The sequence below is a fragment of the Sinohyriopsis cumingii genome, chromosome 17, assembly GCF_028554795.1.
Source record: "Sinohyriopsis cumingii isolate HCF-2022 chromosome 17, ASM2855479v2, whole genome shotgun sequence".
Classification (NCBI taxonomy): Eukaryota; Metazoa; Mollusca; class Bivalvia; order Unionida; family Unionidae; genus Sinohyriopsis; species Sinohyriopsis cumingii.
Genome location: NC_142977.1, coordinates 65,441,359 through 65,463,617, shown reverse-complemented (window position 1 = coordinate 65,463,617; position 22,259 = coordinate 65,441,359). Strand labels below are relative to the sequence as shown.

The following is a 22,259-nucleotide window of genomic DNA, read 5'->3' as shown; positions in this document are numbered from 1 at the left end:
ATGATCCATGACCACTCTGTGGGGTTACCAAGCTGATATATGCATGTTGGGTTATGGTGGCCGAGAATGCCTTGAATTTTTTGTTTGCTGTTTGTTTTTGTTAAAGGCAATTTCTCGGTGTCATGTTATTGTGACAGTCATTCACACCGATTGAATAAGAACTTCAAAACTGAGATGGCATCAGCAGCTAGGCTAATAGCATTCTTGTCTTACTGGCTTTGAAACACTCTAGACTAAGGCAGATACTTTGCGGTAACTGACGCCTTCCATTGACAGCAAATTTCACATGAATGGTCTAGACAACACTCCATATAGTGCATGCAGATGGGGAGCTTATCTAAGTCAGCTTAAACCTTTTCCACGCCTCAAGTGCAATTGTGCTGCTTTTACAAATAATGGCCTTCATTACATCCATCTGTTCGCCCTACTGAGAAAGTTAGATGAACATTATAACCCACATAATGTACACAAATTAAATGTGGAGGGTTTAGTTGTATCCAGCACCTACACGACTTTATTAGATTTTAGGGCTAATATAAATAATTTTCAATGTGCATATTTTATTTCAATTTTTATCTACTGTTTCACCTTTTGTACCTGAACCTAAACCACACGTTGAAATAAACATCACACAGTTCCGGTGGCCTAAGTGGTTAGAGCATATGCCTTGGATGCAACAGATTGTGGGTCCGAACCACGGCCATGTCATACCAAAGATTTATAAAAAATGGTACTAGCAGCTGCCTCACTTGGCGTTTGATACACCAGTTATGTTTTAAATTGCTAACGAATGTGTTCAAGGCAGCATCAGGTATGATAAACTTAACAATAGCTCTGTCCCAAGCATTAGTCAGTTCCTTAGAAGTGAAATAGTCCTTGCTAGATGGTCTCGACACGTTACTCTTACCATGACTTCATGCTGCCTTCCACATATTGCCACGGCAATTTAAAATTTCAGGTCAGTAACTGATGGATACAAAGGTGTTCTGTTCTGACATGGATTAATAATAACAAGGTGAGTGTTTTAAAAAATGGGTCAAATAAAGAGGGATTTACATACCATCCACATACATAGGAAAGTTGAAATAAATTTATTGATTACATGCAATAGCACTGGGCCAGTAGTCTGTCGACTTGCAAGAAGGCTGACCAATTTATCACAAATAATTCCAAGCAACATTTGTCTCCGCCACCACTAATGTCAGCAATTCAATGATGGAGAACTTATAGTTGTTCTAGAATAAAAGGACATATATACTATGAGTAGTAACTTTTCCAAGGAGAAAGTCTGACTTTCATCTCACCAAGAAGATGATGTTTTAGCACTTTTATTGCTTAAAAAAAAAACATTTGTTCAAGTCATTTTCATGATGCAGTGAATGTTCTTCTAACATGACCAGGAAGTGAATGTAAGGAGGAAATTTAATCACTGGCTTACTTTAAAGTATTTGAGTAACATTTTGGAAACGTTCATGAAAAGACGTTTATGGTTCACTGAAAAGAAAACAATTTCCTTCTGTGATTTCGTACAAAAAAATATTTTTATCAGGATATTTATTCATGGACAGTGAAAAGGGTACTTTCATGATATATACTTGTTGGTTTGCATCTAAATTAATGGTTTATAGCAAATGCAAAAACTGGTCCCATGATAAATAGTGAATTCACTGTATTTAAAGTAAATTATTCTCATAAAACGGAAAAGTGCAAACAAATCTTTCTCATAATGTATACAATAAATACAATGGCACATGTTATCACAGTGTTTGACTGAGTGCTCATTTGTTGATTCTGTGATTTTCAACACTCGTAAATTATGGAACCTAATATTATTCACTTTCCAAAATCTATTGTCCTATACAAAATAAACATCCACCATCAATCAGACCAAATAAAAATCCAAGCATAGCAAAAAAAGGAATATCTACCTATAATCATTTGCACTACAGTGACAGGAGTTGTGCAGAACTCCCTGACTGGCCTTTATCCTGAGTTATGGGCTGGCAGCACAAAAAAGAAACCTATCTAGCTGAAGCTGACACAGTTGACTCATGTTATGGATGACATCACGCTCACTATGCCTACCACTTTTCTCTGCAAACGGCGAGAGCAAAATCTTGGATCTCATCAACGCTATTTTGCTGAATCCATTATTAATTCTAGCTCTATAACATATTATAATGCAACTATCCCACAGAATATAACCACACAATCATTGTCTCCATGTTTGTCTAGTGTTGTATAGTACTAAGGCTATCAATGTGTTTTCATCATTAAAATAATTCTTTCTGGTACTAGTGAAGTGATAAGTTAGCTAGACCATTTAATACACACACACACACACACACACACACACACGAAAATAAACCAGGGAGCTCCCTCAGCTTAATTACCGACATATCTTCATTTTTACTCAGCTGACTACAATGTTTGCAGTTAACAAGCCTCTTAGGACATTTTTTTGTCTTGTGGTCCTCCAACTCCAATTGGGAAAAGTAATTACCACACTGTGGACACTGGGCCATCTGGTACTGGCAGCGGGTTGCATGAATCTAAATAGGTGAAAAGATTTTACCGTGAGAAATGTGTTTTTTCTTTCTCTTCGTCTGTGTCTACTATTTAAACTATTACCAATACTACTACAACATACTTCCTTTTCTTTTAATTCGTCGGATAAAGATGGAATCAGAAAATGAATCTATATTAAATATTATATCAACCATAGAAGATCGAGTATAACAGCATGTACACCCTTCAGAATATTTGCTTCTAGTGAAAAAAGAGGTGTTGCCTAACTTGTGTGCAAATGATGTAATACTGAAAATATGTTTTATTGTGGTAACTGAGTTTTCGACTATGTTATTTGAATAAATGAGTACCAAAATGACATTACTTTTCATTTGCAGTATCCAATGTGAACATCCCGATAAAGTTTCCTTTTTTACAGCATCCAGTGTAAATATCCCACCAAAGTTACCTTTTTACATAATCCAATGTAAACATCTCGACCACGTTACCTTTATTTTACAGTATCCAATGTTAACATCCCAAAAAAGTTACTTTCCTTTACAGTATTCAATGTAACAGAATTTTCTTGAACTCCTCTTTTTCATAGACAGACCCACAAAATCTTTCATGTAAAAATATTAATTTAATAATTCATTATCAGAACTTAATTGGATTTGAATGGTTGCATTTATCAACGAGATATCTGGTAGATAGAAAATTTTAAAAATCATTAGATTTCTAACCATATATAACCATGTTTGGTGGAGCCTCCGAAAATATGAAATATACCGTGTCCTTGTACATAAACACCATAAATGATGCATTACCTATTTTACTTCTAAAATATTTTGAAACGTGAATAATGTCTCTAGTTTTAGTTCTGGTGAAATTAACTTACATGTAGGATCACAGTGTAAATATTAGTGAAAAAGAAATATTAATCTCATGTTTTAATCTTCAAGTGGATTTGCATCCTGTCGTTTGTCAAAAACAATTACCATTTGTATAATTACAGTAACTATTGAAGAGGTTACATGAGAACTGTTATAAAATGAATTGTTATAGAGGGAGGGGGCTGATGGTGTGCAGATTGCACTAGTTAAAAGACTTCTCCACCCATTTTAATTCTACTGGACTGATCATTTCAATACTCTGGATTACCCACCCATGACATCACCCACATAAGTGTCGTTTATTTCATTGGACCCATTTCAACATCCCTCTCTTCCATTAAATCTGGAGCAGCCCTACTTGCATAATGAACGTTATGCAAAACACTAGGTAAGGTAACAAGAAGAACTTCTATTACCTCATATTCCCTGAAGATTCCCTGCCAGGAACAACCTGTGTTCACACATCGTACTTTAATATGGCTCATTTCACGCTTCATAGCATTATCAGGGTACAACTGCACATAGAACACATTATAAATTATGTACTTAAGACACTACAGGTTGATATCACAGATATAACTTTCTGTTTTCTTAATAATGTATTAATACAACTCTATAGGTCCTAACATTTCAATTAAATTAATTCAAAGATAAATCTGTTGATTAATCTAACTTTAAATCATGTAATGCAGGGATCCTTATATTGTCACCAGTTTTGTTAAAGTCGCATACTTGCATTCTATATTTTTTCAAAATTAGTGTTGTAAAAAATGTTTAATATATGGCATCATAGGATTAACCTTAAAAACACTTTTGGAAATTCATTCACCTCACATAATTTGATACAAATCTGCTGATACATTTTTCACTTTGCAGTTAAGGAGTTTACCCTGTGATTCTTTTCTCATCCTCATAAAAATGAATACCGGTAATCACTGTTATTATATAGCATGACCATCATTCTCATGTTGCTTAGCAACATGAAGATATATCTATGACAGGTAATGTCTTTATCATCAACAATTTTCTTTACCATTAAACTCCTGCACCATGTTGAAAAAATATCCACTAAACAAATAATGAGTTATTACTGATGGCAAAGACTGCATTTGCTTTTCATGTCAATAAAAATCAATAATTTTTAACAGCCATCCAATCCAAACAGATTCTGGCATTAATTTTCAATTCCAAAGGCCTTTATGTGAATTAGATCTGCAAACATTTAAGTACATGAGTTAATTATGATTTACAGTCTAAAATGGATCTCATTAAATATTCACTTACTATTTTAAAATTACAGAAATAAATCTTTGATACAGTTTTATATACATGTATTATCATTCAATATTTGCTACACATTTAAAAATTAGTAGTCAAACTTTACTAGTTCAATATTCAATCTTTGCTACAGTTCTATATATAAGTATTCAATCTTTGTTTTTTTATATCAGTATTCAATCAGCGTGATCAATTTTCTGTACAAAGCAGGGCAAGGTTTGGTCTGTGCGTACCTGATCAGCTTTCAAAACACTATCTTCCGCTTCCACCACCCCCTCCTGCTTACATTGGGGGCACATCATGTGAAGTCCACTACTGAAATATACAATGCACCAATTTCAACTCAGAGAATCAGAAAGAGTTGCATTTCGCATTGAGTACAGGGCATACGATCGTAAAGAAGTAATAAGCTCAGCTCATTATCAAACTCTCCTAACGTAATCATTTATTCAAGTAACGTTTCACAAATTGTTCACTATTCTAATATTTGCTGCGATTCTTCTTGGATTTATCATCATTAAAAACAAGAAGTTGTCACAATAGAAGTCCGAATCAATGAAATAGATAAAACTTATTGATTATTGAGATCTTGTGATTAAACCTTAAAATTAGTTCAAAGTTCAACAAACGTATAATAATAATAATGAGGACTTTGTATAGCACCTAATCTTTAGAACATCTAAGCGCTTTACAACATTAGACAACACCTGTAACATAAAAAACATAATAATATTATTACAAAAACAAACACCATGAAATTAGAAAACATTAAAAAATAAAAAACATGCTGAGAATATTTCAGGTAGGAAACATAATTAGGTCTTTAAATTTGTTCTTGCAGTCGAAATAAGTGAGTTTTGAGAGCCCTTTTGAATGTAATCACTGAGTCTTTGTGTCTAAGTTCAGTGGGCAATTCATTCCACGTTGATGGAGCATTTGTAACCATTAGAATATGAAATATGTCAGTTCGGGCCGCCACTTTTACAAATAAAATCAACAACAATCTGTTCATTATTGAACTTGTATAACAAGTACATGCATTTTACAAGCGCACTAAAGGAACTAATAGCTTCACTGTCAACATGATCATAAAATCATCATCATTATGAGGGTACCACACACTCAGCTGAAATTTTCATCATCATCCATCTTCATCATCAAAACCCCGACCAACTACATCAATTGTTGACAATCGTAATCATCATCATAATATTTTTCATCATCATGATCGGCTTCATTATCATACAAGAATGAAACTGATATGGTGATTATCATTTAAATGACAAACAGATGAAATAATTACTTGAGAGCTTTGTCAATGCATCGCTTGCAGAATCTGTGTCCACAATAACTCTGTATCGGCTCTCGCAGAATTCCTTGACAGAAGTTGCAGCTGAATTTCTTATCAAACTTGTCCTGTATAAAAATAGCGGATGGGTAACCACCATCAAATGTAGCTGACGCTGACGCTGACATGTTTCTTGAATATTTCAAGTCGGGTTCGTTGTTTCTGATGATGTCAGTAGAATGTGCAAAATATAAATCTAAAATTTAAAGCAATTATTATCAGTTGATAGAACGTTTAAGTAAAATCAAAACGTAAAAAAGGAAACGGTTCAAATGACAAAAATGACACTACTGTTGATTTGCAGGTTTTATTTAATTGTCTGTTTTACCCTATCGTATTTTTAATCATAATAATTAGAAATAAACGACAGATGCATGTCCTTTTAGCAACATTTACTGTAATATAAGTGATTGATATAACTGCGTTGAGCATTGTAACAATCACCACAACCTTTACAAATTATGGCATTATGATCCACTTAAAGCAAAGAACTTTTCTAGAAAATCAAAACAATGAACAGCAGCCAACACATTACGCAACAAAGCGAGGAAAAGATTTTCATACAAAAGAGCTTATGTGAGATGGGTGACAAATGGCAGCTGTCATTGTCGATCTGCAAGCATATGAAATCAGAAAATGATTAATACAAATGCAATTTGTCCGCAAGCAATATCTTCTCAAGATACTCTTGAGGAGAAAAGTAAAAACGAAATCGGACGTTGACATTGATAATGTTTTAGAGTAATCTCCAGATATCGTAAACCTGAAGAGAGTCTCATAAAGGTATAAATGTTTTACAATAGCAACGCATTATGTGCAAAAGAAAATATCCAACAATTTCCACCTTACTCAGACAAAAATATATCTGTAGCGGAAAGGTTTAACAAAACATTCAAGACCAGAATATGGAAATAATTCATTCAAAATTAAATCAGAAAATGGGCTGACTTTTCAAACAAAGCTAATTGTAGGTTACAATGGCAATCGTCGCATACAAAACATGACTCCACTAAACTGGTACAAACAAAGAAGTCAACAGGCTAAAAGTAGGGATTACTCTTATTTGGTTAGATCATTCATATATATATATATATATATATATATATATATATATATATATATATATATATATATATATATGTGTGTGTGTGTGTGTGTGTAAAGATCTTGAAGACCAACCAAACCAATGTACGGTAGAAAGTTTGTACTTGATAAATGGGACCAGCTGAACATTTTTAACATTAAATAAATGATGTACCAAATGTACACATCATTTCCAAAGACGACACTAGTAAATAAAAAATTGCACACACGAAAAACGTGGCATTGCGATTATAATGTAGATAATGCCCTTTAATCTACTAATACCATTATGAAAGAGATGGTTGAAAACTAACATTCAGAAAAAGAAATTTGATTCAAGAAGCGTATTAAAAATCCTGAAAACAAAGACAATGTAAAAGATCGCAAGCTAGTATTTAGGATTTTGAACAAAATAAGGCGTAATGAAAATCACATACATCTCATACAAGGATAAAGACATCTAAAATTCTTTCAATTTTTATTCAAGAATATAGCGTGTTAACTACACCATCAACATCTTATTTTTTCCTGCACCATATTTTTATAATTTAATTACTGGTAATTTTCTCGAACGATTTTACTGATCCTGTTAATCTATTCTCTAAAATGTCTCTCCAACTCTATACGTCAGCTTTCATGCCTTCAATCCCTTCCAACTATTATTGCAATACGTTTTCAGTGTTTGAGTCTGTTTTGATTTTTTTTCGTTTTCAATCATGTTGTTTGGTAGTTTTTCAATCTGTTTTCAGATATTTCACCATTGCATAGCTTATATTTTTCTCATTTGACAACTTCCACAGCTTTTACATAATTCTTTATTTTCTTTCCTCTTGTGTCGAAAATAATATTTTCACTACAGTTACAAGGTCTTCGCTTTGAATTATTTCCTGGTATTCACTAATTATAGGTTGACTTTCTCTTACCTGTTCATCAAACAGTAAATTTGTGTTTTTTGGTTCACATCTCTATTTTCATCTTGCACTTTTATTTAATTGTTTTTGTGCAGTAGAGAACTCCAGTGGATATTTAAGTTGCATGTACCGGTACTCCCCAAATGCACACACCCTTTGTTACCTCGTTTTATCCAACCTATTGTGAACAACTAACATGTTTGAATATTGAGCCTTCTTAACATCTCGTTTAAAATAATACAATGTTTTGTTTTGTATTTCAAGGATGTTGTACTCCAAATGTTATTGTTATTTATTCATGCCAAAACCATCGATTATGTCTATGTAAAATTCGAGAAGTTGGTACAAAAGTTCAGAATTTCTAAATAATATAACACCATCTAAACTTCAGATGCTTTGCTTTAAAAACAAAAACACTAGTAAAATGTACAGTATCTGAAGGTTAGCATCTATATCATTATCTCGTATAAAGGATATTTATTTGAACAATCAGGTTCACTTCCAATACCCGAAGCCATTTGTCGTTGGTTTATATAGAACAACATTAAGTCCAACGTTACAGTGGAGGAGTGCTGATATCGAATGCAACTCACAGCTGGAAAAATCCGAATTTGTGGTTTTGTGTTTGTATTTTTTACGTAGCTTTAACAACTTTAGTCAGATCGCTACTATGTCTGCAGTGTGGCAGTTTATAATGATGTCTAGCACTAGTGCATCATGCCGCAGACATGTAGCATGATGTCCCAGCCAGTCATATTATCCTGACACCAGGCTAACCAGTCCTAACACTAACCTCTTAATGCTTAGCACTAAGCGATTTATCTGCTAGTACCAATTTTTGTAAGTATTTGGTATGATTCGACCTTGGTTCGAACCCGCGACCTCACGCATCCAAGGCGAACACCCAAACCACTTAGGACATCGGAGCGTTCCAAAATAGCGGTAACTCAATGTCTGCAAGATATATGTTGATCTGAACGACGAACACGCAATAACGTGCCCAAACTCAAAATAAGAATAAGAATAATAAGAATTCTTTATTTTAGACTACAAAGTCCATACCTCTAAATTAAAACATAATTATAAAATAAAAACATTGTAAACATAAAAGAACATATATATCATACATACAAGTATACAGATACAATTAAAACAATTAATTGTGCCATGCATTGTTAAGAATGAAATTAAATGGCACATTTAAAGAGTAATTTGTTCCATCTACTAATAATATGAGAATTTAAATGAATGTCATAGTTCCAAAGAGATTGCAATATACAGCTCTTACTATTAGATATTCTTGTCATCATTGAGAAAATATACTTTCTCATTACTTCATCAAAACTGAATACATTATAATTTACAAACATGTTGGAGGCACTGTTCCACCTAGGAAGACCTAATAAAAAACGAAGACTATTATTATAACCAATAACTATTTTTCTTTTCATACATTCACTAACGTTTGTACACAGAGGAGCACAATACATAGTGCAGCAATAAGATTTGAATAATCTAATTTTGATATTCAATGAACAATTCTTAAATTTACGTAGAAGCATGTTTGTTCGAGTACATAAAAATCGCTAATGTCTGATCATATCTTCATTATCCGACCGATTGGATTTCAAAATATGACCCAAATATGTATAATTGTTGACATATGTAAGAGCAATGCCGTTAAGATGTACAGGGGGAGGAGATGGTAATTTGAAAGAACTTGGCTGAAAGACCATGCATACTGATTTTTTTGTATTATAGATGACACCATTCTCAAATGAGAATTGTTCACAAATCTTTAATAATTTCCTTAAACCTATGATAGAAGGACTTATCAATGACGTATCATTAGCAAAACTTAAATTGTTAAGAAAAACGCATTTGGTGGCAGACGTAACCCCACGTAACACTGACCGGGCTTACGATTTAACTCACACACACATATATATATATATATATATATATATATATATATATATATATATATATATATATATATATATATATATATATATATATATGTGTGTGTGTATATAAAGTAACAAAGGGGAAAGAATACCCCCTTGCCTCACCCCATTGGTTACATGGAAAGCGCTGGATATTAAACTTCCCCATCGTACACAGTACAACTGTTTGCTATGCCAGTTAACTTAAGTATGAACTATGTAGACGGGTATTTTAATATCAATCAAGTTTTTAAAGAGTTTTCCAGTGACTGGCCCTATAAAATGCCTTGCTAGCGTCTAAAAAGCATGCAAACACTGGGCTGCCATGTTCCACATAATAGCTAACAGTTTCCTTAATGGCATATGCATATAAAAGCAAAATTAATACTTTGTAATACATTCAGATTCAGATTCGGTCTATGGTAATAATCAACGAATAGGATCTAGTATTTTAAAGTCGTATCTGATTTGAATGTTTTATTCAGTCTTTATAAACTTTAACTCCTGCTTTTTGCATTATTCTAAACTTTTATCTTTTTCGCAAATTTGTTTTGATGTTCTCCATTTTCTTGTCTCCATTATTTTAGTAATGCTTTTAGTATTTTCACTTCACATCGCACCGTTTTTAAGGTATTTCTTTTCACACTGTCCAGTCTAATTATTAATTACGTCTGTTAAGCTAATATGTACCTTTCTCTTCTTGACGTTTAGAACATAAATTGAAATTCATCCCGTTTACTTACCCAGATAAATCTCAAAATTAGTTTTCACTGCTCAGAATAAAACTGTAAGTCAAGTTAGGATTAGCCTTTATTGAGAATCTGAGTTATATTTATCTTTCTCAACTGAATGAAGAGAGCACCAAAATGAAAATAAAAACAAGGTTGACAACCTTAAAATGATACTTCACAAAATCCGAAAGACCTAGCTTAGACGAAATTGGTAGGAAATTTAGAAAATGTTCAAAGTAATTTTTAATAATAATAAAACCAAAGAGGAAAGTGTAAAGATAAATCGAAAAGATTTTACCAATCACATGATTCTAGAACCGCACAAAGTGAAGGAAATTAAATAAATCTACAGCGGGATACATTATTTAATATGTGGTGGTATTGCTTTTTAAGTATATTTGTTTATTTTTTTTAAGAAAAGATGTTTCTCACAGTTTCTTCATCAATCAATAGTAGTTGCAAAATATATCAGAACTAACAATGAACAGTCGATAAAAGTGCATAACGAAAACAACACCAAGTCAGCATTCGATATGTCATACATGGCGGCCATATAAGAACCAGTGATCCACAGGAAGCTACAGCCAAGTTTTTGTTTTTTAACATACCAACATTGGCCTAGGCCAATATTCGAACCCACGCGAACTTAAGTGAGATGGCAATGGTCGGCAAAGGCGATCGCTTTAGACCACTCTTTCACCCGGTCATCACGGTTTCAAGCATTTGAAACAATTGCTTAAGTTTCTTTAAGTGATGAAACGTCATCTAGTCGTCAGTGAAGTTATAATAATGTAGAATAGGGCAGTTACAAATGACCATTATTTACATGATTTCTTTAAGCATGCGATAGAAACGATCTAGGACGTTCCGATTGACTTTGTCGTGGATAGCAGCATAGGAGGTGAACAGACCTTTTGCTGAAACGTCAGTTTTGAAAAATAAAACCTCATACGAAAAAAAGTAAGGTCAATAACGCCAAATCGAAGCCTCTAACTTACCGAGAGTTTCTCGAATTGGGTTAGCTTTTCTGTTACTTTATTTTTGTCGTTCGTATTTTGTAAAATTTGTATGTGCGTTCGTTTACATATAAATTAAAAAAAACACGAACAACAAAGATAAAGTAAAAAAAAATCTAACCCAATTATAGAAATTCTCTGTAAGTTAGAGGCTTCGGTTTGGCATTATTCACCTTATTTTTTTTTTCGTACGAGGTTTTATTTTTCAAAAATGACGTTTCAGCAAAAGGCCTGTTCACCTCCTCTGCTGCTTGGATTTTACTGACAAACTTCAAAAATACTAGTGTATTTTAAAATATTGGTATTTTGCGTGTGATAGAGTTTTCAATAAAATGTATTAATTTGGAGAAGAAAAAAAATGATCTGACATTTTTTTTAAAAACCTTTTTGCTGTATATATTTTATAATTTATTCTTTATCCTTTCAGAAGCTGATATTGTCTAATCTGGGAAAATTCGTTTTCCCTATTTTGATAACTGATAAAATCATTCACTTTGGTATAGTTTAAATACATTTCTCGAGCACGTGAGAGCAACTATTTCGAACACTTATCTACTTTAGGCAACGCGTTTGAACTTTTATACCACATATACAAAAACTACGACGCCGTTGAGAGTTAACGTTGTTGGGAATACATGACGGTATTGACTAGTTTCTTAAACGGTACCTTCTTCTTAAAAGAGGGAATTATCTGGACAATTTAGGTATACGCGTGTTGTAATTTGAGATAGGAATAGTTCTTGGTGTTGGGTGTTTGGTTCGTGCTTTGTGTTGCATGGCATGAAGTAATAATATTCAGCTCGGAAAGGTCAAATGATAAGTCACTGAATAGTGAAACAAGTGAAAATAATGTAAATGTGAAATTAGTTTCGTCATGTATGGTCGTTAGGCGATTAGAGTATTTATTTGAAGAAAACTTGATTTAAGATTACCATAGTTCCATTTGCAGCGAATGCAGTTTTTTGCGTTGAATATAATTTTTTTCGCTTAAAATTTCTTTTTAACCTTAATTTGATCTGCGAAGAAAATTCATATTTGCGTCGAGCATTCAAATTCGCCGGAAAAAATATGAAGAATCTATTTGCAAAGAAATATTTCATTTTTTGTTTTGCTGATAACATTTTAATTTGCACACGAATTATTTTTTCGGTTATCAAAACCATATTTTCCATATTTTGTTTTTGATATAATGTACGCTCATTAGAATACATTTTGCATGCATTCATACGTATATGCATGGCCAAACTAGAACAGCGATTACTATTTTAAATAGGCGGAATACAGGGAGTAAATACTTACACTAACAACTCTAATTTAAATACACTTATAATAAAAGATAAATCATTGGTACGTTGTATAAAAACAAACAAAAATATTCTGTGGGGGTGTAGTGGTTGTCTAGGGGTGGGGTTCTTCTTATAGACTTTAACGAATTATGAGAAGTTCCCCTGGTCCTTATTCAGAAGGTTAATTCTGGACACTATATTATTTATTGACTAAATATATTTATGGCTACGAGCCCCCAGTCAGCAATGCCGACAGTTAAATTAAAAGAAATACAAAGATGAAATTTAAACAATAACAATTTAATAAATGAAATTTAAAAGAATTTAAAGTAATCAATGTCTCTCTTTCACCCAATGATCCCTTTGATCATCATTTGAGTTCACAGTGTGAGGAGATTTTTCCCTTCTTGAGTGCTACTCATCTAAATCTCTTCGTTCCCTTGTCTTTCTCTCCTTTCGTGATCTCCACTTCCGCTTCCTCTTCTATTATCCTTGTTCCTTGCCGTTATCTTGACTTCCGGTTCCTCTTCTAGTATCCGGAACCCTTGACGGTATCCCTTGAGGTCACCCGAAATTCACTCGGTATCTCTCACCGTCACCCGAAATTCTCTGAACTTCTCTCGTCCCCCGAAATTCTCTGAAATTCTTTCGTCCCCCGAAAGCTTCCTGTTGAAAGGTATAATGCATTAGCATAGGGTTATAAAAATCTTCCCTCACACTACGTCACTGAACTGAACCATCAGTTTAAGGCGGGACATTTGGGTCGCGCATGCGCACACATCGAAATTCCCATACACTTCCGCCGCTTACAAAAATGGCGCCATAACACAATCACACAAAGGATTCAAATATCTACATACTGAGCCCTATCAGTATATACATACAAAATATTTCAAACATGATTGTACTAAAATATTACTACGATTAGTAATATGACTATCTATATATTTATATATATTTCCTACACAAGCGTACCAAATCCACAGTATTCACATTCAAATGGTGATAAACGGCAATCCGTTACTCAATGGCAAAATCTATCATTACGTAAACAAATTTCTTGTCTACCAAAATATAACTACGCAAAGAATTACAATATTAATTCTTATAGCGGCTAGCGAGCAATACAATTCTTCACAAATACAAATCGTCCTTTCAAAAGGGCGTAAACGTAATAATCCACGAAATAATATGCACACATATTACTAGCGAAAGAAGAGAACATTTTCGCCTCACAAAATAAGGTGTACATAGTAACATTATGAATAATGAGGCAACGAATCAACATCGTAATCAATCGTAAACAAAAGTACTAGCTAAAGTCATGAAAAAAATGCAAACTATTAAGGTCATAATTAACTATTCATACTTCAATACAAGTAAAATGTATACATACGACAAATTCTCTTCAATTAACAGCAGTCGTATCAAGCAGAATCAACGTAACATCAAACTTACCTGATCGAAGCTATTTCATGAATTTCCTAAATTCCGCCAATTTTTACGAATGGCTAACGGAGTGTGTGTCACTGCGACTCTTAAACACCAACTGACGAATTTCAGGCTTGTACAAGTCTTATTCCAGCTTCTCGAATCAAGTCCCACCTACAACGCATCCCGATTGGATGGCGACGGACTCTGGTCATTTGATCGAACTGTCAATCATAAAAATGTCAGTCTGTGTGTCCCCATGTACTGTCCAGCCTACCATTGTCGGCTTCCGGCTCTTTGAAGTTGTCTACGTCACGTGTTCCCATGTACAAAGATTCCCGCCAGATTTCCACTCAAGAGCTCAAACAAAGACTGGGTTACGTAAGAGGATTAGCCAACTTAGGCACTTGGAAAAACAAAGCTTACCTGGCTCCACTTACAGACTTATAAATACATGTATAATACAAGGGGTTGGGGTAAAACATCACATCCCCCCACGCTTGAGAATAAAATCAGGATTTTATTCACTCAAACTAAAAAAACAAAAGTGTTACACGATATAAAGAACAAAATCAGCAAAATGAACTAAATGCTAAACTGAGTATGAACACGAAAATATAACAAATGATCTATATCATTTCGGCGCTTCTATTCATGAAATCTGCGCCTACGTTTTCAGATCCTTTCACGTATCTGATCTGCATCTGGTACTGCTGTAAAAACAGCGACCATCGCATCAATCGACCATTGGACAACTTTGCCTGCGCCAGATAGGCGAGTGGTTGGTGGTCGGTCTCCAATATGAACTTACGTCCATATAGGTATCGCTCGAACCGTGATATGCCGAACACGATTCCAAGACATTCCCTCTCCGATACTGAGTAATTCTTCTCGGCAGCAGACAACTTCCGGCTGCCGTATGCGACAGGAAAAAGCGTCTTGTCATGCTCCTGGAGCAGTACTGCTCCCAGTCCCGTGTCGCATGCATCGGTGCGCAGAACGAATTCTTTATCCAAGTCCGGTAGACGAACAACTGCGTCGGATGTAAGTCTATCCTTTAGCGTTTGGAATGCGTGCTCACACGCATCTGTCCAAACGAACTTACTCGGGGTCCGTTTCTTGGTTAGGTCAGACAACGGGTCCGCAATCGCGCTGAAATTAGCGACATACCTCCGGTAATATCCGGCCAGTCCCAGGAATGACCTCACTTCCGTTTTCGTGGTGGGGCGTGCGGCGTTTCTCAACTGCTCCACCTTCGACTTCTCTGGAGACAGCGTGCCTTGGCTCAGGGTATGTCCTAAATAGTCTAATGTCCTGAAACCAAGGTGACATTTGGAAGGGCGGGCTGTCAAGCCCTCCTGACGTAGCCGCTCCAAAACGTCAGCTAACAGAGCGAGGTGTTCACCCCATGTCTCTGTAGCTAACAAGAGGTCATCCATGAAGTTGTGGACACCCCTATCGCGCAAGGGCTCCAACAACTTCCGCATCATTCTGGTAAAGACGCTGGGCGCGTTTTGTACCCCGAACGGCATCACCAACCATTGGTATGTCCCGTCGGGAGTAGCAAAAGCAAGCTTCGGTCGGTCTTCTTTCCTTACCGGAATTTGCCAATACCCCTTGGACAAATCCAGTTTGGAAAAATATTTCGCTTTCGAGACCGAAGCGAAGATATGTTCGGGGTCAGGTAGCATTTCAACTTGAAATTCTGTCACCTGATTCAGCTTCCGGTAGTCGACGCAGAACCGATGGGTGCCGTCCTTCTTCTGCACTAAGACTACTGGTGAGCTGTACGGAGAGTCGGCAGGTTCGATTACTCCCAGAGCAATCATCTGCTCGATTTCTTCCCTTACAACTTGTCGTTTCGCGTGGGGCAAGGGGTAGGGTTTACGCTGAACTGGTCGGTCGTCCACCATCTTTAACCCGAACTCGACAAGCGTCGTCCTCCCGGGTTTTTCTGTTAGCACGTCGGAATATCCGGCCAGCAAGGTCTCTATCTCGTTCCGCTGCCCTTCAGTTAACATGGGGTCACACTCCACGTCCGACGGAGTCTCGGCCCTCGTTAATGGACAGCTCGGGACAGTGTTAGCACCTTCCGTATCGCCTTCGATATCCTCGGTGACTATCGCTGCGACAACAAAATCGCTGGCGGTCTCCCTTTCCCGGTACCTCTTGAGCAAATTGGCATGGTACAATTTCTCTTTCGTCGGTAGCTGTATCCGGTAGGTTTGACCTCCGACCTTCTTGGTGACGACGTATGGACCCCTCCAGGAAACTTGCAACTTGTTGTGTTCCTGGGGCAACAACAACAACACTTTGTCCCCTACTTCAAACTGACGTGGTTTTGCGCGCTTATTGTAATTTTTCGCCTGTTGCGCCTTAGCTCGTTTGAGGTTTTCTTGCGCGAGAGAACAAACCTCTTCCAGTTTGTTGCGCAAGTCCGCGACGTATTGGTAGGTAGTGCGTACTTCCTCTACAGCGTGGTCGTCTGTCCACAGCTGTCTCAGTACGGCGATTGGGCCGCGTACGGTTCTCCCGTACAAGAGTTCAAAGGGAGAGAACCCCAAACTCGCTTGCGGTACTTCCCGGTATGCAAAAAGCATGGCCGGAATATACCGGTCCCAATCCTTGGGGCGGCCTTCGCACAATTTCTTGAGCGTGTTTTTCAAGGTCCCATTAAACCGTTCGACCAATCCGTTACATTGGGGGTGATACGGTGTAGTCGTGAGGTGTTTAATCGACATGAGGCGATTCACCTCCGCCATCACACGACTCATAAATTGTGTTCCTTGATCGGTCAAGATCTCGTCGGGCACTCCGACTCTTGACCAGATCGCAAACAGAGCTTCCGCGACGGTTTCCGTGTCAATGTTACGCAACGCAACGGCCTCCGGATAGCGTGTAGCATAATCGACAACCGTTAAAATATATCGATTTCCGTGCGCAGACGCGGGTTTTATCGGTCCGATTAAATCCATGGCAACACGTCTAAATGGTTCATCGATAAGGGGCGTACTCCCCAAAGGGATGGGTCGCTGATCCGTTTTCGGTGCCATTCTCTGGCATTTGTCACAGGAGAGACAGAACCGTTTTACGTCTCCCTGGACCCCTGGCCAGTAAAACTCTTTTACAAGACGGTCACGCGTCTTAGCAATTCCCATGTGTCCACCCATGAGACTCTCGTGTGCAAGTTTCAGTACTTCGCAACGCTTTTCCTTTGGCACGACGACTTGCTTGAAGTGTTCGTTGTGTTTCCTGGCGTGGCGATACAAGATTCCCTTCTTGTAGACAAACTTCACCGCGCCGTTCGGAGTTTCCCTTTCTGTTCCCGCTTCTGCGTGTTTGTGCAACTGCGCCAGAGTTGCGTCCTCCTGTTGCAGCTTCCTTAACTCCGCTGGAATAACATTACTAACCGGTGTCGATGTAACTTGGATTGGCTTTTGTTTCGGCTGTCGACTCATGGCCCTGGTTTCAACAGCACTCACTGGCATAGGTGTGCAGGTTTCGGGGTTCGGCTGGGGTAACACATAACGGCAACCCAATATGACGTCATGTGATAGCCCCTCCAAGCAAGCAGCTTCAATTTTCCCCTTCACGTATGGTGAATCGAGGTCAATGACAGCTACTGGTAATGAGTCACGCGCGCAGTTCGCGTACTGAACTTCTATTACCTCCCCTGTATAGTCCTCCGGCTTGACATATTTCTTGTCGACAAGCGCGGGGACGCTGCACCCAGTGTCATACAAGATGGTGGCGCCTTCACCATTGACAGTTGCGGCCGCAAGGTTGGCTGGGTTGCGACTCGCTTCCGGCACACCTTCCTTCTTAGCTACGACATTCACCTGGGTCTGCCTGCCCTTGGGACAGTCCCTGGCAAAATGCCCCAGGCGCTTGCAATTAAAACATGTCGGCGGCCCTCGCCGACTTGCAAGTCCTGGTTTCGTGGGTGAGGCCTGTCCAGGTCGATAGGCGGCAGCCCTACCTGTAGGTGCCCCTCCGACCTTCCCGTCGCCCTGACGGTTACGGACAGCCGGCTCAACCTCCCCCATACGACGCGACTCAGAGGGTCGGGGTCGGTCAGCAACCCCGGAACCTCCACTCTTCGAGTGCGCCTGCTCGTATCGCTCCGCCATGTTAGCGATCTCTTCGAGCGTCCGGTGTTCTCTTTCTGCTAAGAAAACTGTCAACTCGCGACGGTAAGTACCCAGGACATGTTCTTTGAGTATTACCTCGCGTAGCCCTTCGTACGTGCGTTCGACTTCGGCCATTTTCATCCACTTCTCAAATAAACCTCGAACACGGTTGTGGAATTGAGAGTGGGTCTCTGTTACCTTTTTCACCGAGTCCCGGAAAAGTTTCCGGTAAGTCTCGGCGGTCAGCCGATAATGGCAGAGAAGCGCCTTCTTGAGGGCAGTGTAGTCATCAGCCTCTTCTGCAGTTAAGCCGTGGTAGACTTCCCGAGCTGCACCTTGCAAAAAGGCTGAGACATTAATGGCCCAGTGCTGTTCAGGGACCTGATGAGCGCGTGCGAGTTTCTCAAACTGGACGAGAAAATCGTCAATAGCCTCCTCCCTATCATTGAAGCGTGACATGTTGATCTGGACTATCCGGTGGTCGATGGAAGGTCGGCCGGTTGTTCCAGAGCTTGTACTGGCGTCGTCCCGTCCGTTGGTCCTAGCTTCAACTCTGACCTTTTCCATCTCCAGAGTGTGAGCGAGTCTGGCTAGCTCCAGCTCTTTCTGGGCGTCTCGGTCCGCTGCTATCTTGGCTAACTCTTGGTCCGCTGCTATCTTGGCTAACTCTTGGTCCGCTGCTATCTTGGCTAACTCTTGGTCCGCTGCTATCTTGGCTAGTTCTCTCTGGGCTTCTCTTTCCGCTGCTTTTTCGGCCTTCCATTCCTTGATCCTTTCTTCTATAAAGGTTGCCAGGCGATCTCCCTCGTATCCAAGATCTTCCGACCCCATGGCGCGGTATTCCTTTATCATTTGTCGTTCGGTAGCCATTATACTAATGTAAAGTGATACCTTGTCTCAAAATTCAAACAATATACAGATATTTGTAATACCAGTTTAAATACTTACCTGTCGACAACAACTAGTTTCGTTCAGGTAAGATATTTGTTCGATATCTGCTTCACACGTACTGCTATGAATGGAAGATCTACAAAGCCTGCACATATGACAATAAAAATACGAGATGAGAAAATCACAAAATTTCAAATACAAAGAATGGAAAATATCTCACACTGTTCACTAATACTTCTACCAATAACTTTAAGTCCCAAAATAATATATATGTCTAATTCATATCCCGGACGAAGCGCCCACTGTGGGGGTGTAGTGGTTGTCTAGGGGTGGGGTTCTTCTTATAGACTTTAACGAATTATGAGAAGTTCCCCTGGTCCTTATTCAGAAGGTTAATTCTGGACACTATATTATTTATTGACTAAATATATTTATGGCTACGAGCCCCCAGTCAGCAATGCCGACAGTTAAATTAAAAGAAATACAAAGATGAAATTTAAACAATAACAATTTAATAAATGAAATTTAAAAGAATTTAAAGTAATCAATGTCTCTCTTTCACCCAATGATCCCTTTGATCATCATTTGAGTTCACAGTGTGAGGAGATTTTTCCCTTCTTGAGTGCTACTCATCTAAATCTCTTCGTTCCCTTGTCTTTCTCTCCTTTCGTGATCTCCACTTCCGCTTCCTCTTCTATTATCCTTGTTCCTTGCCGTTATCTTGACTTCCGGTTCCTCTTCTAGTATCCGGAACCCTTGACGGTATCCCTTGAGGTCACCCGAAATTCACTCGGTATCTCTCACCGTCACCCGAAATTCTCTGAACTTCTCTCGTCCCCCGAAATTCTCTGAAATTCTTTCGTCCCCCGAAAGCTTCCTGTTGAAAGGTATAATGCATTAGCATAGGGTTATAAAAATCTTCCCTCACACTACGTCACTGAACTGAACCATCAGTTTAAGGCGGGACATTTGGGTCGCGCATGCGCACACATCGAAATTCCCATACACTTCCGCCGCTTACAAAAATGGCGCCATAACACAATCACACAAAGGATTCAAATATCTACATACTGAGCCCTATCAGTATATACATACAAAATATTTCAAACATGATTGTACTAAAATATTACTACGATTAGTAATATGACTATCTATATATTTATATATATTTCCTACACAAGCGTACCAAATCCACAGTATTCACATTCAAATGGTGATAAACGGCAATCCGTTACTCAATGGCAAAATCTATCATTACGTAAACAAATTTCTTGTCTACCAAAATATAACTACGCAAAGAATTACAATATTAATTCTTATAGCGGCTAGCGAGCAATACAATTCTTCACAAATACAAATCGTCCTTTCAAAAGGGCGTAAACGTAATAATCCACGAAATAATATGCACACATATTACTAGCGAAAGAAGAGAACATTTTCGCCTCACAAAATAAGGTGTACATAGTAACATTATGAATAATGAGGCAACGAATCAACATCGTAATCAATCGTAAACAAAAGTACTAGCTAAAGTCATGAAAAAAATGCAAACTATTAAGGTCATAATTAACTATTCATACTTCAATACAAGTAAAATGTATACATACGACAAATTCTCTTCAATTAACAGCAGTCGTATCAAGCAGAATCAACGTAACATCAAACTTACCTGATCGAAGCTATTTCATGAATTTCCTAAATTCCGCCAATTTTTACGAATGGCTAACGGAGTGTGTGTCACTGCGACTCTTAAACACCAACTGACGAATTTCAGGCTTGTACAAGTCTTATTCCAGCTTCTCGAATCAAGTCCCACCTACAACGCATCCCGATTGGATGGCGACGGACTCTGGTCATTTGATCGAACTGTCAATCATAAAAATGTCAGTCTGTGTGTCCCCATGTACTGTCCAGCCTACCATTGTCGGCTTCCGGCTCTTTGAAGTTGTCTACGTCACGTGTTCCCATGTACAAAGATTCCCGCCAGATTTCCACTCAAGAGCTCAAACAAAGACTGGGTTACGTAAGAGGATTAGCCAACTTAGGCACTTGGAAAAACAAAGCTTACCTGGCTCCACTTACAGACTTATAAATACATGTATAATACAAGGGGTTGGGGTAAAACATCACATATTCCCGGCGATATATTTAAATTACCTTTCCATACGGCGTTTCTGGTTATCGAAGATATCGCATAACGATTAACGGTACCAATTAAACAACCACGGGGTGGTGGGGTGGAGCTTAATCTCTAACGACGGTACTCAGATATAAACAAGAAAGCTAGCTTAAAATATTGCAAATATTTCCAGATTTTTAAAAAACGTGAAAAGTATCACTGAAAATGCAATCGTTTTGACTTAAGAACTCGTACCCCTGTTGAGTTCCAGCAGAGTTATCTCTCTTAAATGCAATAGAGTACTAAGTGTTGTCATTTAACATTGTTCTCTATGACTGTATCACGCGCATGCTGAAGTAGAACAGAAAACATTTATTTCAACAACCGCTTGCATTGAGGTCTATGACAAAATAATTGGTACCGTGATATCTATGTTTCATGTTTTGACAGTTAAGATTCTCATGGAATGGTATTATTCATCACTTACCTCCGGTAAACTGGCACGACTGAGATAAACCGTTCTTCTTAGACAATAGTTAAGTATGGATCTGCCTATATTTGTGATTAAGTGAAAATAACAATTTATGGTCAGAATAGAAATGGCTTCGTTTGTATCTATTTATAGTCACTAAGGATCCCAAAGTTCCGTTCTTAAATTACCGATAAAGTTTATTTTGGACGTGGGTAT

The 22,259-nt window shown here is 37.7% G+C and overlaps 1 protein-coding gene across 1 annotated transcript in view; it reads right to left on the bottom strand.

The window, feature by feature from the left end:
- The window catches only part of LOC149779131 (TNF receptor-associated factor 2-like), a 27,963-nt gene extending 5,762 nt beyond the window's left edge, over window positions 1-22,201 (bottom strand). The window contains exons 1-5 of the mRNA XM_089939683.1: window positions 22,059-22,201; window positions 5,983-6,223; window positions 4,913-4,994; window positions 3,818-3,916; window positions 2,394-2,552 (exon numbers count right to left, since the gene is read on the bottom strand). Of these exons, the coding sequence (XP_089795809.1) occupies window positions 2,394-2,552; window positions 3,818-3,916; window positions 4,913-4,994; window positions 5,983-6,155 (513 nt within the window). The 5' untranslated portion in view covers window positions 6,156-6,223; window positions 22,059-22,201. The remainder of the gene's footprint in view (window positions 1-2,393; window positions 2,553-3,817; window positions 3,917-4,912; window positions 4,995-5,982; window positions 6,224-22,058) is intronic.
- Between the last annotated feature and the right edge of the window lie 58 nt (window positions 22,202-22,259).